Source organism: Corapipo altera, unplaced genomic scaffold (genome assembly GCF_003945725.1).
Source record: "Corapipo altera isolate COAL_440 unplaced genomic scaffold, ASM394572v1 349, whole genome shotgun sequence".
In the NCBI taxonomy this organism is placed as follows: domain Eukaryota; kingdom Metazoa; phylum Chordata; class Aves; order Passeriformes; family Pipridae; genus Corapipo; species Corapipo altera.
This window is the reverse complement of record NW_020884997.1, coordinates 491,366-501,491: the sequence shown is the minus strand read 5'-3', so window position 1 is coordinate 501,491 and position 10,126 is coordinate 491,366. Positions and strand designations below refer to the sequence as shown.

Below are 10,126 nucleotides of genomic sequence, written 5' to 3'. Positions count from 1 at the left end.
TAGACCAGGCACAGCTGGCAGGACATGGAATTCCCTGATGTTCCTAGGCCAGCAGGGCTGGCAGGAGGGCTCTGCTGGGGTCAGAGCATGTCCCATCACATGCAGCCCCTGCCCACGTGCCCTCTGGGAGGTGTCCCACAGTGCCATGGAGTGTTTTCCCTCCATCCCTCCTGGCCAGGCCCTTCCCCTGGAGGTTGGCCCTGGTTCCCAGCCCTGGTTCCCAGCCCTGGCTATGGAGGATGGGGCAGAGGCAGCTCCTGCAGTGCTGAGTGCAGCTATTTAAGAAGTGGGTGTAACAAACTCTTAATTAGATGGGAGCTAAAATAATGCTGTTCCAGATTCAAGTCAGCTCCTTGGAATGTGGCAGGGAAGCCGAGTCCCTTGGAAGTGCCAATTACCCGGGGTGAGCTGGTGGATGGACTCGGTGTCTCCTTGCTGGGATCAGCACATCCCAGTGGGACGTGGGGCTCTGCACCAACCCCTCTGCCAGGAAACTCCTGCCTGCTTTGCCTGTCCCCTCACATGGCTGTGGGGAGGTGGGAGCAGGGAATGATCTCTGGGTGGGAAGAGTCCTCTGGTGGCTCCTTTGCTTATAAGAAAGCAGCCATCCTTTGATCAGAACACTGGCCAGGGGAGGTTTAGGTGGGATATCAGGAAGGGTTTTTGCATGGAAAGGGTTGTGCAACCCTGGCACAGCTGCCCAGGGCAGTGGTGGAGTCCCCATCCCTGGAAGTGCTCACAAAACATGAGCACGTGGCACTTGGGGACTTGGGTTAGTGAACATGGGGCTTGATGATTTTAGAGGTCCCTTCCCACCTGAATGATTTCCTGAAAACCTGTTCAAAACTCTGGTCTCGTGGCTGTTGGAATTCCTGCCTGACTCTGGGCTCCCTGTGTCCTCCTCTGCTTCCTGCCTCTTCCCCTGCTCCCTCAGCATGGCTCTGTGTGCTGGTGGTGTGTTGGCAGCAGCTCCAGGGAGGTTTTCACCTGGGCTCTGCAGTTCCATGGGCACCACGGGAATGCTTTCCCAGCACAGGGAACAGGGCCCTGGGGGTGGTGTTGAACCAGAACAGCCTGTGCTGCTTTCAGATGGTTCCAGCAGAGACACATCCACCCTCAGTGCTCATGATACAAGAGGGGTCTCATGATACAAGAAATGAGAATAAAATCCTGTTTTGTGGGGGGGTGTTTGGCTGTTTGTGACCTGGCTGTTGCAGCTATTGACATGAACTGATTATTTGACCAAAAACTGCCTTTTTCTTGGAAAGAACTTGTCCAAAACAGCATGGACAGCCCCCAGAAACTTGTGCTGCAGCTCCCACAGCTCCCTCTGATTGATGGGTTTGTGGGCATTTAAAGAGATTCAGGGTATCTCTAAAAGAATCTTTATTGCTTTGCAGGATAACTGGGATGATGAGGAGGAAGAGGAGGAGGTAAAGGAGACAGAGGTAAAACAAGGTAAGACTTCAAGGTAACACTTGACTCTGTACCAGCATCAGAACAGACACTGATTTTGTCTGGGGGTGTGTGAGGATCCAAACCTGGGCTGGGCTTGGATTTAACAAAAAGGTGTCTTTGCCTCTGTGTTCAGGCCCCAGTAGCTGAGGTGGGTGGCTTTGAGTGTTTATGATTGTGGGGGAAAAAACCTCATCCTCAGAACTCCTGAGAGCTGCATTTATTGTTCCATGTCTTACAGAACCGAAAGTTTCAGAAAAAAAGAAAATAGCAGAAAAAATCAAAGAAAAAGAAAAGCTACAGAAGAAAAAGCAAGAGGAGCTTAAAAAAAGGGTAATTCTGATTTCTTCTGGGTCGTATAAATTGCAGAGGGCAGGTTTGATGGGTTGTTTTGGAGGTTGAACAAGACCTGCAAAGGTCTTGACTCATCTGACAGACCAACCTTAGGTGTTGTAGGTGATCCCACCCAGGGCTTTAGTTCCTGTGTGACTGAACCAGTGAGGGGAGCAGTGTTATCCCAGTTCCTTTGGGTGCACCACGTGATTGGAGGGGCAGGTGTGGGAGCTCAGTGTGGTGTTCCTTCCCATGGCTTGTGAGATGCCCATTCCTTGACACGGGTCACTGCTCCAGGGGGGGTTCCCAGCTCTGTGTCCGGGCTGACCCGGGGCAGGAGGGAGCAGTTCAGTGGCCCTGCAGGAGCCCCCACGTCCCAAAGGTGCCATTTTCTCCTGTGTGCATTTCCCCCCAGTTAGAGGCACCAGAGGAGCAGAAGGAGCTCACACCAGAAGAACAGTTGGCAGACAAACTACGGCTAAAGAAGCTACAAGAGGAGTCAGACCTGGAGTTAGCAAAGGAAACATTTGGTGAGTGTCAAATCAATCAACCTGCAGGAGCCTGCAAAGGCTGAGCAGGGCTTGGCTCTCAGCACATGAGCTGTGGCACTGAGAACAGAGAACTGGCAGAGATGCTGATGCACAGCAGCATTCCTCAAAGAGGGAAGTGTCTTCCCTTGGTTACAGTGGGTGATTCAGCTCATTGCTCAGGGGCAATGGTGCTGAGAGTTGTCAGAGTGCAGTGCTTGGGGGTGCACTGGATACACCCACAAAGAACCAACCCCGTGGGGTCACTCAGGAGCCTGAGACAGGAATGGTTTATCTGAGGGGAAAGGGGCCTCGTGCAGTGCAGGTTGTCAGAGAACAGGAATAGCTGGGTCAAACTCCTGAGCTTGAAAGAGGGTTGGAGGCAGACTTTGGACAAGGGGGAATGGCTTCCCACTGCCAGAGGGCAGGGACAGATGGGATACTGGGAATGATTCTCCCCTGGGAGGGTGGTGAGGCCCTGGCACAGGTTGCCCAAAGAAACTGTGGCTGCCCCTGGATCCCTGGGAGTGTCCAAGGCCAGGCTGGATGAACTTGGAGCAACCTGGGCTGGTGAAAGGTGTCCCTGCCCATGGCAGGAGGTGGGACTGGATCATCTTTAATGTCCCTTCCAGCCCAAACCATTCCAAGATTCTTTGAAATTTCAAAGTTTGGCAGCAAAATCCCCTCCTGTGAGGCCCAGGAGTGAGGGCTGGCTCTGTGAGGGGCAGAGCTCAGTGGGGTGGGAGCAGCCAGGCCAGCTCCGGGGTCACCTTATAGGGTCCCAGCTCATGTCCTCTGTAACCTCTGTCTTTCCACGCAGGTGTAAATAACACTTGTGGAATAGATGCCATGAATCCCTCTACAAAAGATGACTTCACGGAATTTGGCAAACTCCTAAAGGAGAAAATCACACAGTACGAGAAGTCGTTACATTACGCCGGGTTTTTGGAAGCCTTAGTTCGGGACGTCTGTATTTCCTGTAAGTTCAGACAGCCCACAGCTGGGATGGAGCTGGAGTGGAAAACATGCTGTGATAGGGAATGCTCAGTGGAGAGGGCTCTGTGGAGTTTGCACTAAATGAAGCACTGACCTGATTCCATTCCCACAAAGTCCGTTAAGGATTCTCTCGTGCCAGAGCTGCTCTCTCTGCACATCAGTGAGAGACAGTCATTGAAAAAGTGTGAATTTTTATACTTATCTAAATCCTGCATGTTTTCCTTGAAGCCTTTTAAAATAATAATTAATAATAATAATAATAATAATAATAATAATAATAATAATAATAATAATAATAAAATTATTCTCTAAGGCAGATAACTTGAGTTTCCCTCATCTGGGGGGAAACTATTCTAAAATTGAGTTTGTGTAATTCTGGGACTGCAGAATAATTGTTCTGGAATTCACTGTGTAACTAGACAGAGAGAAACTACTTCAAACTCCTTTTCCCACTGCCCTGGTGGCTGAAGCACTGGGAGAACTCAGTGGGATCTGTCCTGTCCTGTCCCCAGTTGTCCTTCAGGGAGCGGTAACTGGATCCCAGTGAGGGTAAATCCAGCCATCCTGCCTGGCAGCTGGGACCTTCCATCTCAGACAGATTCCAGAGCCCCTAAGGGGAGGGACTGCCAACATCTCCCATTTAGTGACAGTAATTTATTGTTAATCCACTGCTCCTTCTGATACATTTTACTGTGTCCGTATTTTCCTCTTCAGATGCCTCATTAGGACTCTTGTGTTCAGTAACTTAATTTGCAAGTTTTACCTTCTACAACACTCTGAGGTACCAGCTGGAATCCTTGTTAGGATTGTAAGGACCAGAACCCTTCACTCTGATTTGGTGATTTAAATGAAGGTCTTGCCCATAGTTACACTAATGCTTGGCTCCAGTTTTAGAGGCTGTTGATGTTATTTAACATTTGACTGCATTGTAAGAACATTGATAAGGAATCTTTTTCTTTTATCCTTTTTCTCCCCCCCAATGCAGTGGAAGTGGATGATTTGAAAAAGATCACAAACACTCTGACAGTACTATGCAGTGAAAAACAAAAACAAGAGAAGGTAAGATTCCTCAGGGTCAGAGCACCTGTGGGGGCTCCCCTGGGACGTGGTGACAGGGTAACTCTGACTTACCTGCTGGGTTTGGGGTGAGTGGGAGGAGGGGAAATGGGCCCCTTGGATGCTGCTGTAGTGTTAAATCCTCTTTGCTGTGCGAGTTGAGCAGGAGCTGATTGACTCTCGAGATTCCAGGCAAAACATGGATTGATTCCCATCCAGAGAGTGGGTGGGGTGGGAACATCAGCACTGGTACACTGAGCACAGGGTTTGTGAGTGCTCCTACCCACTGGGGTCACTGACTGGGGCAGTGACAGAGCCCTGGATGTGTCCAATAAACATCCTCCTCCCCCTCCTGCAGAATAAAGCCAGAAAGAAGAAAAAAGGGGTTGTTCCTGGAGGGGGGCTGAAGGCGACGATGAAAGACGACCTGGCCGACTACGGGGGCTACGACGGCGAGTACGTACAAGACTTTGAAGACTTCATGTGACATTTATCTTCCTTCTGTTGTCTTTCTGTTGCCCATAATCCCTTAAACATGTAGCACAACTTTTCTTCCTTTAAATTCTGCCAAATGCTACAATCAGAATTGCAGTATCTGTGTGCTGGGGGTTGGACGTGCCCAGCCCCGGGCGGAAGCTCCGGGCGGGGGTAGAAGGGAAAAGGTCTGAAAATTGCAGTTAAAAACCCAAAATTCTGATAATGGGCACTGCTGCTATTTAATTTGATAGCAACAGCCACTAAATTGGGAAGGAATTGGAAAGGGGTGAAGGATTACAACCAGCACAGCTCCATGGCATGGCCTCACCTGCCCCTGTCCAGGGCCATGAGCACGAGCAGTTTGCAGCGGGGTGTGCACGTAGAGTTCCAGTCGCTTTGTCTTGAGTTAGAGCTTGAGGTTCTCAGTATTTTGGGAAGGGCACTGCTAACTTCAGCGTGGGATACTGCACCTGGGAGCCTGTCCCCTGGGCCAGCCCCTGCTCCACAGCCTGACACCTGAGCAGCAGCTGCTGGGGCAGAGCAAGGCAAACCCACTTGTGTCTCCAGGATGAACTTTAGTTCCATTCACCTAAATTTCTACTAATGCAGCTCTTGGGGTGGGTGTTCTTTAACAGTTAATTAATGGGTTTAAGTGTAAAACAAAAACCAGACCACAAGACTTCCTTGGGGCTCTCCTGGGTTGTGGTGGGTCTTTCATGACTCAGCCCTTTTCTTCCATTAAAAACCAAACTTGCTTTGCAAACTGCAGCAGTTCCTCCGGTTGGGCAAATTGTTATGTTAACAATTACAACATCTGCAATGTTTTATAAAGCAACTAATTTAATAAAAATCACTATTGAGGACTTCACCAGGCTGGCCTTGGAGCAGTTCTTTTGGGACTGACAAGAAATACCTGAAGAGAGAGCTTTGCAAAGCTAAGGTGTGCTGGGCCTGTGCCGGCTGCCTGAGCCTGGAAAGGAGGTTAATATTTATATAAATATTTATATTTAATATCTAGATTAATATTTAATAACAGTAAGAATTCATTTGCACTCAATTACTTCTTTTACTTCAGGACAGCAGAATTAGGAATCTGCTGTTTGGAGCTATACAAGACCTTAGATAACAAACCCAGTCTAATCAGACTGGACTCAGAGAATGGATTATCCTCGTGTGTACCTGAAACCTTCACGAATTCTGCTTATTCCACCCCCTTGTACTGGATATTCTGCACAGCTGTTTGGATACAATTCCTGGGTGCTCCCTCCCCCCACCCCAAAATTTAAAGGGTTGCTGGATCTCTGGTCTGTCCCCACCTGTGCCACTCTATCTGCTGGTGACTTCAGTCATTTATAAACAATAAGATTTATTATTATACAAACACAATTTTAGGTTAGCACAGTCTCAGCATTTAAAATATTTACAACCACCACCAGATTTCTGGAGTAACTTTCTCTCAGCAGCAGAGCCCTGGGAGCAGGTCACTGATAAAATCTCTGTTATCAGCACTGACCCTGCAGGAAGTGTTGCAGCCGGGCTGTGCTCCAGGGCTGGAATTCAGTTGGATAACAGGTCATTGAGGCAGCAGCCTGTCTGAGGGTCCTTCAGCAGGGAATTCATCACATCATAGAACTTGTGGTCATAGGCCAGCCTGTAGTAGGTGTAAATGTCCTCACAGTGGGCGAGGAACCGCTTCAGGTTCTTCAGAGCAGCATCAGCAGGGGGGTGTTGTTGGACCCTGAAAACAATCCCACTGTAACTGAAACAGAAAAGCTTCCCAGGCACAAAGAGACTCCTGGTCTGGGCCTGTAACAAGAGCTCCCTGTTTGTCCAGCTCAGGAACAAGGGTGGAGCAGTGCTCCTTCCACACTGTGCTCAGGAAACTAAACCTGCAAAGAAATTGGCCCTGCTGGGGGGGGGAGGCCCTGGCACAGGTTGCCCAGGGAAGCTGTGGCTGCCTCATCCCTGGAAGTGTCCAAGGCCAGGTTGGACGGGGCTTGGAGCAACCTGGGACAGTGGAAGGTGTCCCTGAGTTGGAACAGGATGGGCATTAGGGTCCCTCCCACCCCAAACCATTGCAGGATTCCACCTCCAGCCCCTGCATATCATGAGAAAGGTTTGACACTTCCACGCTGTCAAAGCTGCTCCTCCCGAGGTCCCTGTGGAGAACAAAGCTGCACCTGGAGCACAGAACTCACTTCTTGGCCACCTCCTCGAACAGGCTGGGCCTCAGTGGCCTCTGCTGCTTGAACTCCTCCAGGTAGGTGAAGTCCCCCTTGGTGATCACCTGCTGGTGCAGAACCTCAGCCCAGTCTGGGAGGAACTCGTAGGCCTCGGCCACGATGGCTGCCTGCAGGGAGAGCAGGGGCTGCAGTGACACAGGAAAGGCACAGAAAACACTGCAACAGTCCAGGTCTTCTGCTTGGCCCAGCTCTTGATGCTGCTCTTGAGAGCAGCTGAGTGCAGAGGAACAAAGGTAACAAAGTACAGCACATAATAAACCACCACAGCTCCTTAACCCCTAAACAAGATGTCAGAGGGGGGTTGTCTGTTGTCTTTTAAATAAACCCTTTTGTTTCTTATTTCCAAATTTACAAACTGATGGATGCCAATGTAAATTAGATTTAAAGCCCATAAAGTCCCAGCCCCTGCCATGGACAGGGACACCTCCCACCAGCCCAGGTTGCTCCAAGCCCCGTCCAGCCTGGCCTTGGACACTTCCAGGGATCCAGGGGCAGCCACAGCTTCTCTGGGCAACCTGGGCCAGGGCCTGCCCACCCTCACAGGGAAGAACTTTTTCCCAATATCCCATTTAATCCTGTGGGAAGCCATTCCCTGTGTCCTGTCCCTCCAGGCCCCTGTATATCACAGGATATATATTTGGGACAACAGCCCCGAGCCGTGGTGGCCCCGTGGAAGGGCTGGGCAGTGCCCCCAGGACACAGTGCCCGGGTTCTGCTCTGTGAAACAGCCACTGCCAACAGAGTGACCCAAGGGAGCCCAGCTCACCTGGTAGAACCTGGGCAGGGCCAGGATGGTGTCCATCAGGTCCTGCCTGCCCAGGTTGATGATCCTGGTGCTCTGCCCCGAGCCCAGGAAGTGCAGCTGCAGCGTGATGAGCCTGGTGAGGCGGCGGCAGCGCAGGGATTGCCGCACACACGAGTCCTGCAACAACAGACCAGGGCAGCCCTGAGAGCAGCCAAGAGCTCAGAGCTGGGCAGGGATGGGGAGCACTGCAGGTTTAGCACTGACCAGATTCCAGTAGTTTTAAACACAGCTTCACTCATAATACTTCCACCATAATCACACCCTGATTTAAACACTTTGTTCTACTCTTACTCATTAAGCTCATGGTCCCTGCTCTGAAACTGGGGAACTGAACTGTAACCCCAGGGGTTAAAGCCTGAGCAGGGGCCAGCACAGCACCCTGGGGCACAGCTGTCACTGGGGCTGCTGGAGCTGCTGGGCTGGCACAGAGATTCCCTGGCTCCTTTTCCAAAGGCCAGGATGCTGCAAACCTTCCCCAGAGCAGCTCTGGGTGGTCTCCCAGCTCAGCCCACTCCTGATGTGCTCCCAAATCTGTACACAAGTCGTTCCACTCCACCTCGCTTTACCTTGGAGTAACTTTCTGCTGCATCAATGAAGAGAGTCAGAGCTTTCAGCAGTAGCTTCTTTAAATTTGCAACATCCTGGAGAGACTCCTCTGAAACAGGAAAAAAAAAAAAAGAATAACCAATTATTTATAAAGGTAAGTTACAAAAATCCCTCCCAGTGCCAGGTCTGTCCCTGGTGGTGCCTCAGAAAGCAGCACCAGACTAAATCAGAATTTTTGTTTTAAAACAGCAGGAAAAAACACCCTCGCTGCCTGTTCAATTGTTAATGGACCACAGGTACTGCTGGAGCCTGGCCAAGTGATTGGAGAAGTGGAAAGGAACCCCAGGCACACATTTGTGGTAGATCCCAGCAGTGACTATCACCAGATCAATTCAGAAATCGTTGGCTCCTGCTTCAGCTGCTGGCCCAGCAGTGGCTGCTGGCTCTGCAGAGCTCCCTGTGCCCCCAGCCCCTCCCAGCTGTGCAGGGCTCACACAGGGCACCCTGAACTCTTCCCTTGCACAGACATAAACCCAACACTTCACATACACACTCTGTACAAAACCACTGTGTCCCATCCTGTTCAAGGGAGGAAAACATGGCTTGTCCCATGTGAGGTACCACAGGAATGGTACATCCAGTAAGAGCCAAAAATGCCCCTCTCTGGAGAACACCCAGGCAGTCAGGAACCGTCAGGGACAAGAACCGCAGGGCCGGGCAGGCAGGAGCAGTTCAAGGGGCGTTACCAGACAAGCAGAGGGGCGTTCCCTGCCCCTGCCCCGGGCTGTCGGCACTGACCCCAGGGCCGGGACTCGATGAGTTTGAGCTGGGTGCGGGCGGCGGCCTCGTGGTTCTCCCCGATCTCCCTGCACATGCTGAAGCACAGCGCGATCATGTTGTGCTTCTCGCTGTCCCCGGGCCGGCAGCGCTTGATGTACTCGAGCAGCGCCGTCTTCAGCGTCCCGCTCTGGGGAGGGAGGGCACTCTGAGCCTGCGGGCCTGGCTTTCACCCACACCTCGGTACCCGCAAGCAACTCTGGTACAACGTTCCAAAAAGTGATCATTACACTCTCCATACTCGGGAGTCATCCTTGGGCTCAACTACATCCTGCTGGGCAAGAAAATCCAGCACCTGGGCATTTCTCTACTTACAAATGTCAAAAGTGACTTGTTTTAAACAAAGCTATCAATGTTATGGTTTTTAAAACCCCCATGAAACTTTAACTGGAAGTAAAAGCAAAGCAGGACATGAAAACTCTGACAATGCCAAGTCTGAAGTTTCACTGCCGCTCTCATTGCAGCCCTGAACTAATTAGAAAAAACTGGTTCAACTAAACCTAGAATAACCCCAGGATTCATTTATTTCTACGAAACAAGACTCACAGTTCCTGCACTCCAATAAGTAAAATCCCCAGGTAATGCCACGTTGTGTAAACACCAGTTTCTGACGCAGCCACCCCAGTCCCTGAGCGTCCCCCCCTCCCCTCCACGTACCGGGTCCAGTTTCTTCCTCATGAGCACCTCGAAGTGCTGCCTGTGGTGCAGCAGCTCGAAGATGTAGCTCATCTCCGTGTACCGCCCGATGCCCGTCAGCAGCCGCACCTGAGGGACCCAGAGCTGAACCTGGGCCAGGGCAGGGCGGGCACAGGGGCCACCCCAGCCTGGCACAGGGGCCACCCCAGCCTGGC

At 51.2% G+C, this 10,126-nt stretch overlaps 2 protein-coding genes across 3 annotated transcripts in view; one reads left to right on the top strand and one right to left on the bottom strand.

The window, feature by feature from the left end:
• EIF3J (eukaryotic translation initiation factor 3 subunit J) overlaps positions 1–5,712 on the top strand; it is a 6,328-nt gene extending 616 nt beyond the window's left edge. The window contains exons 3-8 of the mRNA XM_027666696.1: positions 1,401–1,458; positions 1,697–1,788; positions 2,204–2,318; positions 3,136–3,294; positions 4,297–4,370; positions 4,726–5,712. Coding sequence (XP_027522497.1) covers positions 1,401–1,458; positions 1,697–1,788; positions 2,204–2,318; positions 3,136–3,294; positions 4,297–4,370; positions 4,726–4,854 — 627 coding nt within the window. The 3' untranslated portion in view covers positions 4,855–5,712. The remainder of the gene's footprint in view (positions 1–1,400; positions 1,459–1,696; positions 1,789–2,203; positions 2,319–3,135; positions 3,295–4,296; positions 4,371–4,725) is intronic.
• A 478-nt stretch (positions 5,713–6,190) lies between these two features.
• Positions 6,191–10,126, bottom strand: part of SPG11 (SPG11, spatacsin vesicle trafficking associated) — a 29,052-nt gene continuing 25,116 nt past the window's right edge. The window contains exons 35-40 of one of the 2 annotated variants that reach the window (XM_027666653.1): positions 9,933–10,040; positions 9,237–9,405; positions 8,459–8,547; positions 7,854–8,009; positions 7,043–7,194; positions 6,191–6,582 (exon numbers count right to left, since the gene is read on the bottom strand). In XM_027666653.1, the coding sequence (XP_027522454.1) occupies positions 6,402–6,582; positions 7,043–7,194; positions 7,854–8,009; positions 8,459–8,547; positions 9,237–9,405; positions 9,933–10,040 (855 nt within the window). In that variant the 3' untranslated portion in view covers positions 6,191–6,401. Of the gene's footprint in view, positions 6,583–7,042; positions 7,195–7,853; positions 8,010–8,458; positions 8,548–9,236; positions 9,406–9,932; positions 10,041–10,126 lie in introns of those variants that run through there. The other variant, XR_003531516.1, reaches the window with a different exon arrangement.